The following is a 21,752-nucleotide window of genomic DNA, read 5'->3' as shown; positions in this document are numbered from 1 at the left end:
TGATGGTGTTGGAGGGCTACAGCTCCTTCAGCCTATCTGAATTAGGTGTACAGATTGTTACAAGACTCTGAAGCAAATCAAGGGTATTATTTAAGAGGGAAGAGCCATCGTGCAAACCCAGAAGGCAACACCAGAATGGTAATTTCCACAAGTGTTCAGCAGGATAAGGCCTGACCTGCAAAACTGAGCAGGGAATCAGACCCATGAAAGTTGTTTACAACATATTTTCTCTGTAAACCTATGTAAATCTGAGTTACAAGACCTTAGCTCTTAAAACGTATGGATGTTCTTACACTCTTGCATACTTGTGTTACACACCAAACCAGGTCAGAAGGTCTGTTCTGCAGCAAGCTGCTGTTCACGGACTTTTTTTTTCTTGGGGTGAGGTCGAATTTCAATATATGCAGTTTTCCTAATTCTGTTTATTCCTAGAGTAATTCTGAAATGGAAGCAAGGTCCTGCAAAGTAATTTTAATTGAGCTGGTATGACTAAGCTATACTGTAGGAAAATCAGCTGAACAGCAGATTTGTATTTTGTCAAAGCTACGATTTTTATGGTTGACACAGGTTTTAGGAAAGCTGTTCTGCAGCATCTCTTCAGATAAGACCTACAGTCACGGAATGGTTTGGCAGTCAACCAGAATGGAGCACACTCAGAGAAAAGACAGAAGTATACCTGGAGTGTTGCTCCTTGCTAATATGCATGGCAGATGCCTGTTTCACGCTTTACCCTTTGATGGCCAGCTATGATGTCAGATAGAGCTGTACCTTATGAAGCAATTTCACTTCCTTTTACTTTGACACTTTCAAGTCCTTCCACACCCAGAGGACAACCTCTGAAGAGCTGCTTGTCAGTATTATCTCCACTTCAGAGATTTTTCTTTTAAAAACTTAAAAAAAAATACTGAAAACATTGAAGGATTATGAAAATCACATTTTTCTTTGCTGCGTTGTTCTTACTGGATCTCTTCACTTGCTGTCATGCTTATCCGCAATATCCCTTGCCTGACATAGATGATGCAAAGTTCATTGAAGACTGTGTGAGAGCTCACAACACATTTCGATCCAAAGTGAAGCCACCAGCCAGCAACATGCTTCGCATGGTAAGGAGGCATTCATGATCTGTTTGAAAATTAATATAGATTGTGCTGCTGATTTAGCCCATCTTATTCTTCATTTGCTTTGTGCTTTTCTTTCCCTTTCTGTCAATGATTTCTATTCTATATATGTTAGTTCTTTTTAGGAAATAGAAAAGAAAGACATTAATTTTCACAATATTGTTTAGTTTTAGTAATTTGAAGGGAATTCCTTGTTTAGGGATGGATTGCTACTCTAAACTTCAGCCAGAGGAAAGGGCTGTATTGCAAAAGACAGTATTCAGTTCTCAGCATTTCATTTACCTCTTTCCAAGAGAGATAGTAATCTGTTTTATGTTAGTCCAGGTTTCATACAGGGAAGCTGTTTGGTATTAAAAAGCTCCTGAATAGGCAATCTGCACAATAGGATTTGTTGAAAATCTATCATCTCCCCTTGTTTCTTCCAATCTCGAACATGTGTTGAAGAAAGGGATTTGCCAGGACATCCATGTAGATACCTGATCTTCATTTGCTGTAGCAGGGTTTGAAGAGTAGGGATACTAATATCTGGGCTGGAAAGCAGAGCTTCCTATAAATACAATGGGTATCAGAACAGGCTATGGATAGGTCTCAGCTTGTTCGGTGGAATATATAAGGAAAAAGATTAGCTAGCTGAGGGAGGTAACCCCCCTCAGTTCATGTCATTACTCGGAGCCCTCCAGCAGTGCTGCATAGCTGGAAAGGAAGTTAAATGCGTAACTGCATGCACAACATGAATCATTTCTATGAAAGGAAGTCATGGTAAAGGGGTGGTAAAATTCAGACTACTCATGATTTTAGTTTCTTGCCATTTTAAAAAACAATGTTTAATTTAAAATGCTAGCGCACAAGAGCAAACTCAGCTGCTCAGACCAAAGTTCCAGCAAGCCTGGAATAACAGCAGGACAAATATATAGAAACCTCTTGAATCAAAGGTGTTGCATTGTATTTAAAGGCTGGTGAAGGATTTTTCTTGTACGACTTTTTTTCCGCCTTGAGCTCATGCAAGTTTTTATCATCCCTAGCATCGTGTAGCAAAGAGGCGCACAGCCTAACCACAAGTTGTGTGAAGATAACTCCTTGCGATTGGTTTGGACCTGTTATTTCCTAGCTTCGTTTGATAGTCTCTGGTCTTTGTATTGGAAGGAGCAAGTAATTATTGCTCATTTACCTGCTTCACACAAGATGTCCAGCTGTCTCTGACCAAAGCTGCAGAGCACTCTGTTGCTTTATGAAAGCCCTCCAGTTCTAGTGTCCCCTTCTTAAGGTGGGCTGCTGTGCTGCACACAGCTTTTAACAGGACTTCTACAGTGGTCTAGTTATATATCTGGGTTTATTCTCCACTCCTTCTCAAGGAATTTCTAACACTATTTGCTTTCTAGACTGCTACTAAACATTGATTTACAAGTGGTAATAGCCATCTCCAAAGCTGTCATTATGAACACAAAGTTAAAATTTGGGTTTTTTCTCACATCCCTTAACTTACATTTCTCTGTACACAATTTTACCTGCCATTTTATTGCCTGGTCATTCAGTGGCATAAAATCTTTCTGCAAGTCTCCCAGGCTGGTTTCTCAAATTATCACTTGAGCCCAGCAGAGATGAGCAACCCTTTTATTTGCTTTGGCTGACAGCTCCAAAGGCACAAAGTCCCTCAAGCCCCTCTACAGCTGGGGGTTTCACGCAGTTACCTCCTCTCAGGCGTAGGAGCTTACAGACTGCAGTCCAGCTCTAAGTATTTTAACAAGTCAGATAGCACAGGACAGTGGATAGATACTGTGTCCTGCAATATTTAAGGGAGAAAGAAGAAACAAAATTTGCTATGGGAGTAGAAATGTCAAGTCAGAGAAGGAAACTGAACGCAGGGATGGGAAGCAGAAAAGGGGAAAAGAATCCTTAAAAGTGTCTGTTTAAAAATGTTTGAATTCAGCTAAGTCACTGCAGTGCAGGTTAGATTATGTTTTCTTCCTTTCCTACAGTCCTGGGACGCTGCTTTAGCTAAGACTGCCAAAGCATGGGCAAAAAAGTGCAAGTTTAAGCACAATATCTACCTTAAAGTTCCAAGGAAGGTGCACCCCACCTTTACTCCTGTTGGAGAAAACATCTGGACTGGCACAGCCACCATCTTCTCTGTGGATGCAGCTCTCGATGACTGGTTTAATGAAGTCAGCAGCTATGATTTCAACACCAATAGCTGTACTGGCATGTGTGGTCACTACACCCAGGTGAGTCTTACATGTCCAATGGTTTATAATGTAATGGTTTCACAGAAAATCCAAGGGCTTGGAACAGACTGCTTTGGAACAGGAGTTACAGCAGGGGTTTTCACCCCCCAGTTTATTGCTGCACGAGATTGGAAAGAAATATTCCGAGTCCCAGGGATGTCCGAGTCCTATTTCCAGTAATGGAGGAAAGGGATTTTCCCCTGACAATTTCATGCTTCCAGGGGAGCCAGATAATAAACGCAAACCCATCTATCAATCAGTCATTTGTCTCAGCTGCCCTTGGGATGTTGCTTCTGTGTCAGCTGTTTTAAACTTCCACAAGATCCTTCCCTTCCCCTCCCTCCCTTAATGCTGTTGCTTTCTCAGTTTTTGAACTTGTGCATCACCTATTTCCCTTTGCCCTCCAGGTTGTTTGGGCAGAGAGTTACAAAGTTGGCTGCGCCGTTCATTTCTGCGATACAGTTGAAAATTTCCCCGGACTTTTCAGAGCAGCACATTTTGTTTGTGACTATGGGCCAGCGTAAGTTAATTATGGCATTGGGGGGGGGGGGTGGTGTATTTTTTAAATACCCTATAACTGGCCTGGTATCAGATGCCAACAAGCACAGGAGCAGTTGTAATGAATTTCAGAAGCAGCTGCATCCACATGTCACCAGTCCAAGGGAAACTTCCCCCAGCCATTGAGAGCAGAAGCTGCTGGACATAGCCACAGCTGCAGAAAATCCCTTTCTAAAAAAGCAGGCGAGCAGATCATAGCTGAGAGCACTTGCCATAAGCAAGATGGTGGAATAAAATCTGTTCTGGCTTCAGTCTCTGCAGGAAAAGTGGGGAAGGTGCAAGCTTTCTGCTTGAGAAAGTTTACATCTTCCTACGGCCCCACCCAAACTTCAAACAAGACATTTTAGTTGAAGAAATAAAAGGAAGACAGTCCTCTAGTTTATCTCGTACCTTGCAATTTCTGGACTTACCTTTTACAGATTTGTCTTTAAAATACAGGTGGGTAATGAGGGACTAGAGGCAGATTCTTGTATGCTTATAGTGAATAATTACACTTGAATAATCAGTATTGCCTGAGAAGTCTCATTAATTTCAAGTGGCGAGAGTCACCAGGTAGCTGCTCCCCGTGCGGGTGAGAGCTTTAATCTGATCTAAAAGGAATTTCAAACAATTGCAATGATCAGGTTTGGGATAAAGGGACTTCCCCTCCCATAATAGCTTTTCATGATAAATTATTCTAACAATCTGATGGAACCATGTATTTAAAATGCTTTTCAAATGACCGAGCTAACAAAATATTGTTGTTCTACTTTGCAGGGGGAATTACCCAAGAAAACCATATAAAGCAGGAGAAGCATGCAGTGGGTGCAGTAATGAGAAGTGCGTGGACAAGCTCTGTGGTAAGACCAAAGTGATCAACTAAGAAAATTGCATAGAAATAGAAGTGGTGTAATTATCAGTGGAAATAAACCAATGAGTCAATTTGCACTAAATACATAGTGGGTCTGTAGCCCACCACACAGCAACAGTACCAAATCCTGGTAAGAATAGTGTACGAAGGAATTAACTGAAATACTTTCTGATGAAGAGAAGTACCAGTTAGACTTCTTCCTGCCTTTTATCTGAGCAGGAAGTAAAATCTAAAACTTTAGCCCCAACAAATATTCCCCGTCTGTTTCTTCTTTCCTAGCAGAAATAGTATATTTAACTTCTGCATTCTTGCTTGTTTAGTATGTCCTATCACATTTTCCAGACAACTATAGTTCTGAACTAATAAGACTATACTGAAAAGCACACTTATTTCTAACTTCTGCAATTTTCTGAAATACAGCAGTGAGAACTTGTTTTTTCCACAGCAGTTTGCAGCTGTGGACCTTTATGTCATTACAGCTAGTCCCAAATTAGTCAGAAATCGTGTTTTAAATAAAGAGAGATTAAAGGACATGCAACAATGTCTTAAATCAAACATGAATTTTATACAGAGGTTTAATGGGGATGGTCTGTACTAGCCAAGCTCTACATAGCTTCAGCTGTAGAAATAATTGAGCATTTGGTACTCTATTTTCCTTCTGTGATATCCTGGCTGACTCATCTTGAAGTCTCAGACTGACGCATCACAGGAAAAGTAGAAACATCTCAAAGACTAGGGGGAGGGAGAGGAGGAAGAGAGCTTTTAAAAATTAAGTGCTAGATCCTACAAACCATTTTACTGTATTCTCCCATAGGGCAGATCAGCAGTTCCAATAGGATGCACGCAGGCAATCCTGCAAATGCATCAAAGCCCTTAGCAAAGGTGTACTTCTGTGATAAATTTAGTAGTTATATTTGTCTGTCTGTAATTACTTAAAATTGGTTTGTATATCAATTTTAAATGAATTCCATGTTTTGTTTTTCTTTGCTATTCCCTCCTCCCCATGACACAAATTCTTCCTAATACAGCTGCTTCTTTTCTGCTTCTCTTTCAATTCAATAAAAAATACGAGCCCCACACCAGTTGGGAACCTGCCCTTGCTGGCCTGCTTCCCCTTGCAGGATGTTTTAGGCACTGACTGGCATAGTCAGTGCAATCAGCCAGGCACCAGCAATGGCTTACCTCTTTACATTAAGAACCACCACTGAATGATACTCACATTTACATCCTCTTCTGATCTCTTTACAGAAAATACAGAACGCGAGAAGCTGCTAGGTACGTATCAAATTGTTCTCAATTGCCTTCCTATAAGCATGTCTAAGTTTGATGGGTCTTAACACCTCTTTCTTCACTGTTTTTTAGATTATACCTACTGGTACCCGGACTGGGATACACAGCCCCGGCCACCGCAGCCCCGGCCCCCCAAGCCTCCCGCGCCGCGGCCCCGTCCCCCCAGGCCTCCCACGCCGCCGTCCGTCCCACCCGCCGAGCATCCGCATCCCTCTTGTGACCAATACTGCCTTAGTGTTTCAATCTTAAGGCCGCTGCTTTTGGTACTGAGTGCTGGTGCTGTTCTTTTAGTACAACAGTGGTATCCACACACATTTTTTTATGAGTAATGATCAATTAAGATACTGATAGTGATCCCACCGCTGTCTTACTCTCAGAGAATTGCACACATCTGAAAAAACATTTGGTCATCTCGCCATTATCCTCGTGATGTTTATCCAGCAGAGAAAAGGCTGCATCTTCACTCAAGGCAAGTTAAAAGTGGCTATGCATAGAGTTAGTGTAATTTATTGGCAGTAGCTGCAACATGCTTCTATGTCTGTACGAGCCTCTTATCTCTGGCTCAGGGGTAGATTGCTAGAGGGACCACGTAGACTATGTATTACTATATATGCTAACAAGCCTCCTGGAAACCTGGGGCATCACAAAGACATGTCTGAAGCAGCACACTGTACCCAAAAAGAAGCAATAACACATCCCCATTAACCTTCAATTATCCCAGACATCGTTTTCCCCAGATAATGGAGACTTAACTGTATGTATTCCTTTTTATGAACAGAAGGAGTAAAGCTTGTCCTTTACTCTATTTATCCTATTCGTATCAGTCTCCATTAAAGTTACTCTATTGTCAGTTGTACTATTCTGTTGTTCTCCTCTCAGAGTCAAGCTTTGTCCTCCATAGCTAGAAGAATACCAGGGAAGGTTGACAGAGCAAGGATTAAGATGGGTTGTCAGTGGGCAGAGCTTAATTTTAGGATGTGAAATGGTGACCAAATCTGAAATGCAGAGTAGATGATGGCCATCCTGTGCTTGCAGGCAGGGGAAGCGGGGAGCAGGGAGGAAAAACAGGAGAGGGAAGATGAAATGGGCCCAGCACAGATTCTGGTTCAGAAATAGAAGATCTCAGCCTCATTAAAAAAGCCTAAACTGTTGATGGATTCAGTTTGGTTTTAGAGACATTGAGCCTTTGACCCCTATTGTTCTTATATATATTTATTAGTAAGGGAAACAAACCTGTCTTTCAAGCTAAGAGATACTGCCTGATATTAGCAATGCATAACTGTGCTATCAATATTTAAAGCTGTTTCTCCTCCTTTATCTTAATCCTAATGTTTTGAGAACACAGCGACTCAAATTCTGAGCCACATTGCAGCTCTGAAGGAGCACGGCATCCCACAGAATAAAAATGAGCCCCAAACATTTGGGCTCTTGTCATACGCTGCAAAATGTCACCATGTAAGAAGATACATATTTAATTTCACAATTGTCAGTTCTTGTCTGCTGCCATCTTTTAGATGTAGCAACAGCGAGCAGGCTGGGGGTGGGCAAGTGGTTGTGAGGGGACACAGCTGGGACAGCTGACCCGAATTGACCAAAGGGATATTCTATACCATATAACATTGTGTTCAGCAAAAAAAACTGGGGTAGAGGAAGAAGCAAGGGGGGGCTGGCTTCCAAGGGTGGCAGGTGCTCAGAGGCTGGCTGGGCATCGGTCTGCCATTGGGGGGGGTGATTGCCTTTGCATCACCTGGGGGATTTGTTTGTTTGTTTCCCCCCTCCTCTTTCCACACCTATTAAGCTGTCTTGATCCTGACCCATGAATTTTCTCACTTTTCTTTCTGTTTTCTCCCCCCTGTCCTGCTGGGGAAGGGGGAGGGAGTGAGCGGCTGTGTGGGTGCTTGGCTGCTGGCCGGGGTCGACCCTCCACATTATTCTGCTCCAGAAAGCGGTCCGTAGGGGAGTTGTGAACAAAGTGGTTCTCATCCACGATTCCCCCGGAAGGCCTTTTCTCCTGTAAGCAGCCTCCCCACGAATAGCCGGAGGTGTGTGACCCGCAGGACCTGATGTGTGCTGGTGGGGCTGCACTTGCAGGCTCACAGAGTGACCCCGGACCACCAACCCGAATGTGGCTTTGCCACCAGCCCCAACACCTACAGGACTTCACGTGCAGAAGTGATAGCTGGGACCTACACCCAGGCGTTCAAAGGATGCAGATTCCTAAAACGAAACCTGGAGTGGGAAGAAACCCAACCTCATTCCCACAGAGATGTCTAGGTTGGGACTGTGGGGAAGGGTCTGAGCTTGACGGGCAGCTGATAGGTAAGGGCAGCGTGAGGAAGTGGGTGGTGATGGTGGTGGGGCTGAGCAGGGAGTGTTGGGCACCCGAGGGAACGTGCGTGGGACATCAGCTCCCAAGTCCGGGCTGTGAAACCCAGTGTGGGTGCTGGGCGCCCGGCACAAGACAGCACCAACCTTCACAGCACCCAGCTCTGCTGGGGGCTCGGGTGGCAGGGAGTGAACTGCAAATTGCTAAAGCTTGGGAGGAGAAATTGATAGCGACGCATAGCACAAGCATGTGATGACAGGAGAAACCCATCAATAACTGCAGCGTATTTAAATGGCAGTTCTCAGCCAAACTTACCCCTCCAGTGACTCCATGTACAAGCAAAGTGACTGTTCATACTGTAGTAAAAGTCATAGTTCAAACCAATTCTTTCTCACAGCATTTTGGCTCAGAATAACAGCCTTAACAGCAATGCTATTTTCATGAAAAGCAGAAAATTTATCCCAAACTTTGCTGCAATCCATAGTGATTGCTACAGATGAGATGGTGGGGGCCAAAGACACAAAAACAAAGGAGCCCAAAGGACAGGAGAGAAGCAGCTTGCCCACCACAATTAAAGAAGCGAAAAAGAGAGACAAAGCTGCCACAGCTCTGATGTGAACTCGTAGCTTAATTTCCTTATTCTCATAGCAACGCTCCTGAAACATGACTCGTTTCCTGTGACCAACGCCACGCTCAATTACCACGGCGAAGATAAGTCCAGCCCACGAGCCCTCCAAGAAAAACGCTGCTGGTGAAGCGAAAACCACCTCGTACAGCTGAAACACTCTGCTCTTAAAGCTGGAAGATCAGAAGCTGAGAATCATGACGAGCAGATTTGCTGCTTGTGTGCTGGCTTTACTGCACTTCTGTCGTTCCTCTGACTCCTATGAACCACCGACATTGCCCGATGCTGGAGATCCAAAGTTTATTGAGGAATGTGTGCAAACCCATAACAGATTCCGGTCTGGAGTGAATCCACCAGCCAGCAACATGCTCTACATGGTAAGGGAATCTTCCCGACTTATGTGCAAGTGTGTAGCACTGTGATGTTGTTTAGGATTCTCAAAGATTGTTTTTCTGATCAAATGCAAAAAAAAAAAAAAAGAAAAAACACCCCAGCTTCTGGGATCATAAGAGCTACTTCTTTTTAAAGCAGAGAAAAAGGCTGTGATTTTCAGATGGTTTTATACAGTCAGGTACAGTGGATAGTTTTGGCTGGCTTAATATTTCCTCATTTGAAACCCATGATTTCAACCCTCAGCCTAACACTGTCGTTTTGTGCTGTGAAAAGCCTCCTCATTCCAAGGCACCGCAGCTCAACATGCCGGACTGTAATTTATATGCAGACCTAAGCACAACCTTTCGTACTTGAGTCGTCAAGGGCAGAGACCGTTGCCAAATGAGAGCTTTCTCTACACTTTCTTTGCAAGGCTCTCTCAGACTGAGCCAACAGAGCGGCTGTTCCTAGGTGCTGGGGCTGCAGGGGAAGCCGAAAAAGCAACAAGTGCAGCGGGAGCGAGCGCTGGAAGCATCAGGTCCCGCGCTGCTCTGTCCCCCTGCCTTCTCCCTGGCCGCATCAGGGGGAAGTATCTGCAGCCAACGTGCAAAAGATAGGCTGTCATGATTCAAAATACACCCAAAAGTGCCCAACTCTCATTTCAAATGGCTCGTGGCGCTTGTTTCCCTGCCGGGTGGCACATGGGAAAAACAGCAAGGGGGAAGCCGTAAACGCGTGCCCAAAGCTGGGCTTACGGCTGAGAAGCCCATCTCTGATTTGTGACACGTTCGATTCCGGTAGCTTGGGAGCTCTCTCTTGCAACATCCACCACCTTTTGTGCTTTGCGTGGGTAATATTTGGGATATTGTGTTTCTTCTCGGGATAATCTCCACAGATCTCTCAGATGGGCCATAGCAATCGTCCTAATTCTGCTCTCTTTCTTTTTGCTCCTCTTTCTTACTGTCTTGCATGGTCACCACCAGAAGAGGAGATAACCATGTCTGTAATTAGCAACATCCCAACCAAAGTTCCCCCCACCAAAAAAAGCTCATTTTCCATATTTGGTTGTCAGACACTAAAAAAGAAGTGCCTATTAGTGAAGGGGAAGTGAGCAGCGAGCAAGCTCGAGTTGCAAGCCTGACAGGAAACAGTTCAGTTTCTCTTCTAGGTGTATCTTTTATTTCAGCTTTCTTCAGCCAGGAGTCCTGAACTTCCAGTACGTATCGCTCCAGGCTCTGTTTTCTAGATTGCTTTACTGGCCCTTCACTAACAAAATCTTGCTATGATGTCTTAAAAGAGCAGTATTCATCTTTTTAAATTATGCCTAATTTTTCCTTTTGAAAAATTAAAGAACTGAAACTCGAAAAAAATGGCTTAAGAAACAAAAAACCAAATAAAGATTATATACAAATAAAACAAGAACATGGTAAGTTTCTTCTAAAACACTGCAAAACCCCTACTCTTAAGTAAGACCTCTCCCAGGAAGAATTTAATGTGGAGAAAGCAGTACAATACATGATAAAATCTATTATGAAAGTAAAAGCACTGGAATTGAAAGCAGCATATTTCTTAATTTTTGAATGGCCTTTAGCACTTCAGAAATGAGGAGAAGAAGATGACTTATTTCACAGGGAACTTCTGCTTGCTGTAGATAACTGTCTACCTAGATATGTAAAAATGAAGACTATGAACTCAGGGCATTTCCACCTTTTGGAAAAATAGTTTTTAAAAGAAAATACAAGACAGAAACTCCTTTAACTGCAAGTAACAAAGCCCACAACCATCTATATTTGTAATACATTTATTATAAAATGAGAATGCTGATCTAACATTTTTTTACCTGACAAATGTGACCCCTTTCCCATTCACCCAAAGCCTTGCTTAGGTCTGTTCCACGGCTCTTCAAAACCAGCAGAAAGAGTCTCACCATCAGGGCTTCCCAACAGTCTCCTTTGACTTACTGCTGCTTTGCATCACTTTTCACTTATTATACATTCAGTTTTCCCTCCCTAAATCAGCAAGCAACTCATCTGAGTTATAAAACCAAAACTGAGAAAGAGTTCATGGGAAAAAAAAAGCTGTAGTTACTATTTTCTCAAACAGCAATGATATCTATATGCAAGCCTTCCTGTCCTGTGCATTTTTACCCATGCAGTTTAGTCCAATGTTCTTGCATAAATGCAGTTTCATAAGCAAATAAGGAGTATAACTATACTTAAACTAGAGATCATTCTGAACCATCGGTTTCTGCACATTGCTTTTTCAACTGTCAGCCAGTTTAAGCATTCATACGAACAAAGGAAAATACATTTAAATGTATTAATTTACCTTTAAACTTATTATTACGTATACCTTTATGGAACTTTAAACTTACTATTAATACTATTATAGGATGAAGGAGAAAAGAGATGTGCAGACTCTTAAAAAGCAGAATGTGAAAAACAAGACCGTGAAGCACTAAGGTGCATCCACCACTGTCACACATCTTTGTACTGGGTCTGCATGGCAAGGTTTTGGTAGCGGGGGGGCTACAGGGGTGGCTTCTGTGAGAAGCTGCTGGAAGCTTCCCCCACGTCCGACAGAGCCCATGCCAGCCGGCTCCAGGACGGACCCGCCGCTGGCCAAGGGTGAGCCCATCAGCGATGGTGGTAGTGCCTCTGGGAGAACGGATTTAAGAAGGGAAAAAACTGCTGGGCAACGGCAGCCTGAGAGTGGAGTGAGAATACGGGAGAGCCCCAGCCCTGCAGAGCCCCAGGTCAGTGCAGAAGGAGGGGAGGAGATGCTCCAGGCGCCGGAGCAGAGATTCCCCTGCAGCCCGTGGGGAAGACCACGGTGAGGCAGGCTGTCCCCCTGCAGCCCAGGGAGGTCCACGGGGGAGCAGATCTCCACCTGCAGCCCGGGGAGGACCCCACGCCGGAGCAGGTGGGTTCCCGAAGGAGGCTGGGACCCCGTGGGAAGCCCACGCTGGAGCAGGCTCCTGGCAGGACCTGCGGATCTGTGGAGAGAGGAGCCCACGCTGGAGCAGGTTTGCTGGCAGGACTTGTGATCCCCCATGCTGGAGCAGTCTGTGCCTGAAGGACTGCAGCCCATGGAAGGGACCCACGCTGGAGCAGTTCATGAAGAACTGCAGCCCACGGGAAGGACTCACATTGGAGAAGTTCGTGAAGGACTGTCTCCCGTGGGAGGGACCCCACGCTGGAGCTGGGGAAGAGTGAGGAGTCCTCCCTCTGAGGAGGATGAAGCAGCAGAGACAACATGTGATGAACTGACCGTAACCTCCATCCCCTGTCCCCCTGCACTGCTCGGGGGGAGGAGGGAGAGAAAATCGGGAGTGAAGCTGTCCCCAGGAAGAAGGGAGGGGTGAGGGGAAGGTGTTTTAAGATGTAGTTTTTATTTCTCATTACCCTACTGTGGTTTGATTGGTAGTAAATTAAAATAATTTCCCCAAGTCGAGTCTGTTTTGCCCGTGATGGTAATTGGCGAGTGATCTCTCCCTGTCCTTATCTCTACCCACGAGCCTTTCATTGTATTTTCTCTCCCCTGTCCAGCTGAGGAGGGAAGTGACAGAGCAGCTTTAGTGGGCACCTGGGCATCCAGCCAGGGTCAATGCACCACAGTGGGAAAATACACCCTCCCCCAAACGTTAGCCATAGGAAGAAATGGAAGACATAGGTTACAAAATATTTTCAAATCTCTGTAGATGTATTTTGGTATGATCTTGCAGTTTTCCATTACTTACTGGTAGCATAAACAATACACCAATTGTTTCAGACTTATCTATGGTACAAAAAAGTTATATTATGTAAAACATAGCCATAAAATCTAACAACCACCTTTTCCTTAGTTACTGTTACTGATCTGTTCAAAACAATTCTCTAGTGATTCTATTGTTTGCAGAAGCAACTGAGATATTCTAATCCATACCAGAAAGGACAAATAAAAAAAGTTTATTTTTTAAAAAAATCCAACCCAAAATAGTTCAGCAGTGCTGGACAACTTCATCTACGTGACATGACGTGTAACTAGGACTACAGGCATACACTCGTGGTACTGCATTTTCCAGGAGGTACAATACTGTATTTGCTCAATCAAGTTGTGTGCACAAGAAAACCCAGCAAAACCAGACACCGCCTCCAGTGCAAACAAAAGACATTTATAAAACTCAATTCCTTAAATAACCACTTTCTGTAGGACTGAATAGCAAGTGAATGAGTGATTCCACAAATACGAATTCAGCACTAACATCTGAAGCCACCAAACACAAAGATGCAAACCAAGGGGTTGACTTTAAACTGTCCCCAAAATCCCAATGTGTCTGTGAACTGACCTGCAAGCAGAAGCCTTAATGCATGAGGCTGCACGAGACTCCAGTCCGACTGGTACCGTAAGCATACTCCCCAATCTCCAGATTTCCTGTAATTCACTGTTGATATTATATTAACATTGTCTCATGACTGGCACATCCTCGAAACGCACGTTGTGGCCCAAGCACTGTATTTGACTGATGTACAGCTCTTTGTGTCCAACAAACCGGTCAGCCAGGATCACCCACTACCCCAAAAACTCCCCCAAGTTTAATGAGTAACTAAGTTCAAATCAGAAATGAACCTACAAGCCAATTTACCACGCAGCTCTGCAAGTCTCAGCAGAAGCAAAAAACAAATGAACCTGAACCATATAGACTACTGAGACCCAGCTTCTCCGAAAAGTTGCTTAGAATTACTGCATTGCTAAGATACCAAAGTGATTTTTAGTTGTCTTTATTTTGCAGAGTTGGGATCCGGATTTGGCAAAGACTGCGAAGGCTTGGGCAAAGAAATGCCTGTTTAAACACAATACGTACCTCAAAGATCCAGGGCAGGCTCACCCCAAATTTACCCCCGTTGGAGAAAATCTCTGGACTGGCTCACTTTCTATTTTTACTGTGCAAACAGCCATCACCTCTTGGTACGATGAGGTCAGCGCCTACAATTATGCCACCAATAACTGCAGAGGAGCATGCGGCCACTATACACAGGTAGGCATTGCACTTCTCCCTCTAAACCATGAACCAGCGTTGCCATTTTGGCACAGAAACTCTAGATTCAATGAACTGTTTTCCAAGTGCTGTACTCTTATTTCATGTCTGTGTGCACAAGATGTTCTCATGTCCCCATTTTAGGGAGGAAAAGAGCCACTGCATTATTATTTTAAATACGCCAGCTGTATTTTCTTTCCAGGAAGAAAACAGGACAGCCATCAAGCAGTCAGATTTAGCCAAACAGTGGCCAAAAACCAGGCAATGGCAATGGCTGTGGGCTGCAGTGTGTGGCAGGACAAGGTCCCAGCTCTGGCAGGCAGTCTCTGCATCCCAAGGGCTGCGGAAATACCGGCACCTAAAGAGATGTCTGCAGCTCCTCAAGCATCACGTCTGCATTTTTCCCAACCACGATTCCCAAAGAAAGAGGGCAAAGCGAGGGAGAGGAGTGCCACTGCCATGCAACCCTGCAATCGCTAACCACAGCGATGGGCGAGCAGGATGGCTTGCAACAGGGGCTCTAGGGTTTAGATTTTGACCTGAGGCTATTTAGTAATTTCTGTGGAGATACACATACGCATTTAGGACTTGAAGAGATGAGCTGAAGCTGGTGTCTGAACGGCACGTGCAGGTACTCGTGTGCAGAGGAGATATTTGGATGCAGGAGCCATGAGAGGTGACAGCGTGTTGCTTTTTGACCTTGCTCACAAGCACACAGCAGGAGTCAGCATCTGGAACCTGCGGTAAAACTCACCTTACCTGGCACTAAGGCACAGTGGTGTTTACCGCGTTGTTTGTAGAGGAGCAGGCCAGGCAGTTGCATGGGAGAGAATGAGGAAATAAGATTATTCTCACTTGGAGTCAGCGGTGATAGTGACTGTAGCTAGAAGCTGCCTGTCTGCCAGCTTTGGGAGGCATCCCTGGGTCTGCACCTTCGGGGAACCCCTCATTCCTCTCCCTCCTTCCCAGCTGTGGAGAAATTTCCCCCGGGTACAATTACTACCGTTACCACAACCACATCCCCAGCACATGCCTCGGGCGACGGCCGCCTGGGATGGGGAGGGTCCTGTGATCCGGTCCTTCACCATCCTCAGGGATGCAGTTGTCTGTGGCTGGCTTCGGAAGCAGCCTCTGCTCTGCCGCTGCACTGAGAACACCCTCAGGAGCTCGAGGATTGTCCCCTCTTCCCGGAGCTGGCACCAAACAGGCACAAACAGAAAGGGCCAGGCTTCCCCTTCCGAGCTGGCGGAGGCACGAGCGTGTTTCTTCATCTCCTGTGCCGCCAGGATCTCTCCACGGCTCTCAGGTAGTCAGTCATTGCTGCCGTTGTATCGCCCTCAGGTACCGCCATGCCCTCGTCTCCTCTCTGTTTCTGTCACGGGTTTATTTTTCCAGGACTGCAGCATTTGGCTGCACTGTAATCTTAGAGGTAGATATAGGATGCTGGATTGAACCGAACAGCTTCTGGTAGACAGAGGATCGCTAGATGATGTAATGCCCTCGCCTCTAGATTATTTTAGTCATGGCCATGATGCTAAAGGGCAGGACTGCAGCCTGGACACGCTCCTTTTCCCTGCTCCTCCCGTAACACCAGCGCCTTCCAGCCATTTGCCTATACATCCCTGCTGGATTTAGTACAGGGGCAATCAGCACTCGTAGGAGCTGTAGGAAAGCTAATGGATTGCCATGAAGCAAAGGAGGTGAACTTCACCTTCTCCTTCTCAAGAGAGGAAAACTACCTGTTACAGCCAGTCATTTTTTCTTTCAGAGTTGTTTTAATGAACACCTGGTGAATTAGGCAAAACCATCAGGCGTTTTTCAGAACAAACTATGATTTCGATATCCATCACTGCCGCTTTCCCCCATGAAGCCTGCCCAAGGCGTGCTCCTCAGCCGATTCATTGTTGTAAAACAGAGGAGGGCAGGTCTTCCCCGTAACGCTTCAGATGCTGAAGCAAAGCTTTTCTCACCGGTGTACACGTCTGTCTTTGCAGATTGTTTGGGCTACAAGCTACAAGGTTGGCTGTGCTGTTCACTTCTGTCCCAGCGTGGCATACTCCTCCATAACCAACGCAGCACACTTCATCTGCAACTATGGGCCGGCGTAAGGTTTTTCGTTACAAATATTTCACAGGGTTTGGGTCCTACCCCTTCCCTCCCGCAACATGCAGCTTTATTAGATCAGTCCATCTATTCATGTGTTTTGTGGGAGAAAATGGTCCCCAAAATAGAGAAAGAGGTACACCTCTCTCCAACCAGCTTTTTTTTGCTAGATGAGGGCTATGTATTGGAGCCAAAAAGCAGTGGCACTGGTAGAAAGGGTAAAATATAAGATGCTGACATGAAAATACTGAAGTGATCATTTGAAAATTAAACCCTTGCTCCTGAGTGCCAAGACGGCCCCAGATGGTTGCCAAGGTGCAAGGCCAAAGTCTGAAAATATTTCCATGTGTGCCTGCAGAATTAAGCCTCTAGGTCAATGGTTTGGATAAATATTAAAGTGTGTATGCGTGCAGCTGCAGTCTTAGCAGCTGAGGGCTGTTTGTGAGGCTGGGGCTGCTCAAGGCAAAATTTTATCCAGAGGTCCTTCATATGCATAGTCAGTAGGATATCCACCTAGGATGGATGTTTTTTACCCTTCTCCAGCTCATTAATGCCACCACAGTCTACATACAGCTTTAAAACCTTTACATGCACACCGTGTTGAGCCAAGGCCAGGCCAGTCACAAAAAGTCTCACTTTGGCCATGCTCTAAGCAAAGCGAAGCACTGAGCTGCTTTTGGTGCAGTATCAGATTTGAGCAGGCAATATCGAGCCAAGAGCCTGGACAGAGGTTGGCTGGTGCCACTCATGCTGCTGGTAGAGGGAGGGAGCAGGGGGAGGCACACATCACTTCTAAAATATTTACCAGCAAACGGATGAAATCACTACCTATGAGAGATTCTCCAGCACCAGAGACTCCTCTTCAAGGCTGAATACGCACATACATACACAGTAACTGAGTCTGCTTTTGCTCCCACAGTTAGAGCCAGCTTTCGGAGCTTACAGTCTCCACACACACAAATTATCCAGCACTGAGACTATTTTAATTCCCAGCTTGCAATACTGCTGTCTCCAGGTTCCTAAACAGAGCACCCCATTACACTTAACCTCTTCTGCTTCACTGCATGTCTTGGGCACAGGGCATTCAGACAGGGACTGTCCAAAAACCATCTCCCTATCAACACAAGTGAAGCAAAACCCAGGTTAAAAACTAATTAGCAGTAGGTATTAACGTTCTCCTCCCAAGGGCGGTTTGAGAGCAGTGTTACTTTCCTTTGCAGTGGGAATTACCCAGGGCACCCGTACAAGACGGGAGCAGCGTGCAGTGACTGCAACGGCGAGCAGTGTGCTGGCAAGCTGTGTCGTAAGTAGAAGACAACCAGCCCTCCTCCCCAAGCGCATGTAGAAAGGGAAAGAGCACACAAAAGATACTGGTGGGAGGCAGGCACGGTGCTCTCCTGCTCCTAAATATAGTCCGAAAAACTGCAGTCAGAAGCCAAGTGAGCAGTGATGCACAAAGAGAGGGGAAGAGGGCAGAAGGGGCCCGTTTTCTACCCTGGGGAGCGATGGGATGGGGTCTGCTCTTCAGGTGCTGGAGGGTATGGTACAGGAGATAGAGCGGCTGCAGTTTAAGGTGTTACTACCCCTGCCAGAAGTTACCGCTTGCAGAAATGGGAAGCACAGCAGGGGATACACGTCCCCTCCCTGGGGCTCCAGGTTATTACCTGGTGCACGAGCTGCGGCTTGAGACGGCGCAGGTCCAAGGAAGCCTTGCCCCTGCCATGCCGCTGTGGGAGGGGAGAACTGCCATGGCACTGCCAAGGCTGCTCGCTCCAGTGAACATCAGCCAGGCCATCTGCTTTCCCCTAAGCACCGGGAGAGAGCCACGCTGACATGCGAGAGCCCTTCGCGGGGACGCAGGGCTCAGCCCGAGCCCCTGGCAGCCCACCTGATTCTCCTGCACTTGGCTTTGCAACGGCTGCATGGATTCAGGAGGGAGGAGACCTTCTGCGATTCCCGTAAGAAGGACAAGGCACCGTGCTGTGGACATCAGCCCAGGGGGAGCTGAGGCTACAGTCGTACTTTTCCCCAGCACTTGACCTCGGGTGAACTAACAGAGCGGGAAGGTGGCATTAAAACACCAGCACCGCAGGAACGAGAGGGAGTCCCTGATGCACAGGACTGTTTAATGTTAGGTACAGGCCGAGGATCTTAAATACAAGGCACTGGGCAAAAGCCAAAGTGATCTTGGAAAGCACGCCTCGGGGAGAGAGTCCTCTCTACGCCAGCCACTGGTGGGAGAAGTCAACATGGTGCGATCAAGCGCTCCTCAGCAAAGGCCCTAGAGTTGCTGCAGGGCTCTCCCGAAGTCAGCGGGTCTTTGTTTCTTCCTGGAAAGAAACACAGCTCCCATAGATGTATTTGTGAGCCTGTCGTGAGGCTCACACTTCATTCCCTTTTGCTTAGACTCAAATTGTTTATAAAGTGCAAGTCTGCTTACGTTCACTTCTTTTCTCTCTCCAGAAAATGCAGAGCGTGACAAAGTCATTAGTAAGTACCACCAGAATTAACTGCTTCCAGTTGTTGCCCTTGGTGCAGTTATACTTAAAAACAAGTAACTTGTTTTGTTCACAGGTGATTCCAGGTGGCATCCAGACTGGGACAGACCTGCATGTGATGAGTACTGCATCACCATTATTGCTTTAAGGCCATTACTCCTTATACTGACAATTTTGGCCACCTGGCTCCTACCAAAATACTGGTCTGTAGCACCTGCCAGTGAGTGACACACATGCAGAAGACCACGAGAGCACTTAGGTCAACTCATCCCTTCCCCACACATAAGTTACTGGCAGCACAAAGATTGGTAGAGACATTGTTTGGATCCACAGGTGATTTAGAAGTACAGAAATACCATCTTTGTTGCAGACAGCAGCTAGGAGAGCTGATAAGCAGCTTTCTTATTGCTCAGAACCGATAACTGTCTTTAAATTACCCATGTATTTTTTCAAAGTGGAGCGGTGTGAGTGGGATCTGGTGGGTAAGGGAGCGCACTGCCCAGGCAGCACACTGAGGTGCAGGCAGCTGCCTGCTACGCTTTCTTAGGAAGGGCTGGAGGGTGCCCAGGCCAGGAACCTGGCCCCAGCCCCAGCCCCGGCCCAGCACGCACCTCTCTCGTTCTTGTTGTGCTCTTTCCTTGGACACTCCTCCAGCAAGATGCAGAGTAGCCTGGAGAGGTTTTTCATTTAAACCTTTTTTTTAAAGAATTTTTGGACCTCTGTGAGCTCTGGCATTTGCATTCTGGGGCAGGCAGTGCATTTCCCAGTCTGGCAGTGCACTGGGGCCACTGGTACTTCTCTTTGCTTAGAATTTGGTTTTAAACACACGTCATCTCTGCCAAGACATAGTTTCACCTGTGTTTACACATGATAACGTATCACCGCAATCTCTCCTGGTTTTGTTTTCTGAGCACAGAGGTTTTGACTGCTGTTTCAAACAATAAATCATTATGTCCTGTTTCCCATGTATGGCAATCATGTATTTGCAACATGAGGTAAACCTTAACTGCTGGTACACAAAAAACCCCCACATTCAGCTCCAACCTGCACAATGGTGCTGTGCCCATAGTTATGCCTTTGGTTCAACAGCTGCCAAGAGATGAGTCGTCCGGAACCTGCACATCTGGAGCAGGCAGAAAGCAGCGAGGACAGCTGCTGTGTTCAGCTGGGCATGTCCTCTACTGACCGCAGTCGCTCAGCTCGAGCGGAGGCTGGAAGGAGCAGAAGTGCACAAACTCACAGCTGGAACGTAGCAATCCGTATCTATACGGAGGCGGGTTTAGATGCCTCTGCACCGTGCCCCTCTGCAGGGCACAGACACACACTGCTGTAAAGGAAGCCGGGAAGTTCCCCCCGCCACTTTGTTTCTGGGGTACTGCCCCTGCAGCACCTGTCAGCGTTTCTGCATACCCACTCCTGACCCCACTACTGGGGTGGATCTTAACTGAAAACACTGGAATTGGGACCCAAAGTGTCTCAGGTTATTCTTCCAGGTAGTTAACTGCTCGCACTAGAATCATCTCAGCATCACAGCATTTCCTGAATAAATAATTTTTCAGAATGCAAATATGGCTGGGGACAAAATTACAAACTTTGTTTGCCCTTGATATATCTTTATACTTAGTTTGCTGGCTACCAGAGTCTCCATAGCCAAGACATCACAGTTGCAGACAGGAGATGAACAGTTTCTTTTCCACACTCCAGTGACCAGGGTCCCAGTACCCACACTGGCCTACTTGTGAGAGAGCCAAGCTCAGTTCTGCCTTCCAAACTGGGCAGATTAGGGTGTTTAAAAAAAAAAAAAAAAAAAAAATCCCCATTGCAAAAGGCAGGCCATGGGTCCATCTGTAAAAAGAGCAGCTATTCCCCTCCCCACTTGTCTTTTTGCCACTCTTTTGTGCAAGACCCAAGCCTCAAGCTCCATGTACTGCAAAGTCCCATCTGAAAATGGGACGGCAAGCAGCACTTGGGCAGCAGGACTCACTCTGTGTACGCTCTCTTGCACAGGGCTCCTAGCCCAGCACGGAGCCTGGCACGGTGTCTGCCCCACTGAAGCCATGTGCAGTTAGATTCCACTACTGCAAAGAGAAATGCAGGGGAGGGAGGAGCATACGCTGCTGTGTCCAGGGAGCAAAAATGAGCTCAGCAGGAATTCTCCCCTGCTTAGTTTAATCTACACTTGGTCTCCAGGAGAGTAAACAGAATGAACACAGAGCATGTTAAAGTTCAAAACATTCACAGCACTATCATTTAACTACATACTTCAGCAGCTCTAAGGAAATACCATAGAAAAAGCATCATTAAAAAACTGTAAATCACTGGGGCTTAGGGGAAAAAAAAACCCCAAACTTTACAACATGGTATTTTTCAAACAAGAAAGCCTGAAAGTCGAGAAGTCAAAGCTAAAAAAGTACTGCATCTCATTTTAAGGACATCCAGAAATCCAGATATTTAACTCCAGATGATCAAACCACTTTGAATTGTCCACATTTACCTTATGGCATATGCCCATTAATTCCATATGATAAATGCAAAACACTGATATATAAATACAGCCTTCAAGTACTTTTTTGGAAGTCTGTAAACTCTAAAATCAGTTTAAGGAGATAATTTGCAATAGTTCAAGTTGTTCTGAAAATAGCAAAAAAACTTTTTCACCCTTCCAAATACACTTTATTTTCCATTCTTTACTTTTTATACAAGTGTTAGAACTGTATAGGCATATTCTCTCAGAAAACGGGTGCAAAAAGCACCAACAGTGAGCCCATGCAGC

The 21,752-nt window shown here is 45.7% G+C and overlaps 2 protein-coding genes across 5 annotated transcripts; both read left to right on the top strand.

Annotated features, from left to right (window-relative positions):
* Nucleotides 1-424: 424 nt before the first annotated feature.
* LOC128135693 (glioma pathogenesis-related protein 1-like) lies at nucleotides 425-6,894 on the top strand. The gene is made up of 6 exons (XM_052774765.1): nucleotides 425-1,103; nucleotides 3,095-3,340; nucleotides 3,748-3,860; nucleotides 4,655-4,737; nucleotides 5,997-6,023; nucleotides 6,111-6,894. The coding sequence occupies exons 1-6, from the start codon at nucleotides 924-926 to the stop codon at nucleotides 6,365-6,367; spliced, it is 906 nt and encodes a 301-aa protein (XP_052630725.1). The 5' UTR covers nucleotides 425-923; the 3' UTR covers nucleotides 6,368-6,894.
* A 1,939-nt stretch (nucleotides 6,895-8,833) lies between these two features.
* GLIPR1 (GLI pathogenesis related 1) lies at nucleotides 8,834-19,944 on the top strand. Of its 4 annotated transcripts, XM_052774422.1 has the most exons (6): nucleotides 8,857-9,366; nucleotides 14,133-14,378; nucleotides 16,373-16,482; nucleotides 17,702-17,784; nucleotides 18,945-18,971; nucleotides 19,056-19,944. In XM_052774422.1, exons 1-6 carry the CDS (start codon nucleotides 9,187-9,189, stop codon nucleotides 19,205-19,207), a joined length of 798 nt encoding a protein of 265 aa, XP_052630382.1. In that variant the 5' UTR covers nucleotides 8,857-9,186; the 3' UTR covers nucleotides 19,208-19,944. The 4 variants fall into 4 exon arrangements, 2 of the variants coding, with proteins under 2 accessions (XP_052630383.1, XP_052630382.1); XR_008233089.1 differs by lacking the exons at nucleotides 17,702-17,784; nucleotides 18,945-18,971; nucleotides 19,056-19,944 and adding an exon at nucleotides 14,581-15,684 and having other exon boundaries at nucleotides 8,834-9,366; nucleotides 16,373-16,461; XR_008233090.1 differs by lacking the exons at nucleotides 17,702-17,784; nucleotides 18,945-18,971; nucleotides 19,056-19,944 and adding an exon at nucleotides 14,581-15,121 and having other exon boundaries at nucleotides 8,834-9,366; nucleotides 16,373-16,410.
* The last annotated feature ends 1,808 nt before the right edge of the window (nucleotides 19,945-21,752 follow it).

Source organism: Harpia harpyja, chromosome 23, assembly GCF_026419915.1.
Source record: "Harpia harpyja isolate bHarHar1 chromosome 23, bHarHar1 primary haplotype, whole genome shotgun sequence".
NCBI classification, from domain to species: Eukaryota; Metazoa; Chordata; class Aves; order Accipitriformes; family Accipitridae; genus Harpia; species Harpia harpyja.
Note: the sequence above shows the minus strand (reverse complement) of the source record. Positions and strands in the feature narration are given on the sequence as shown.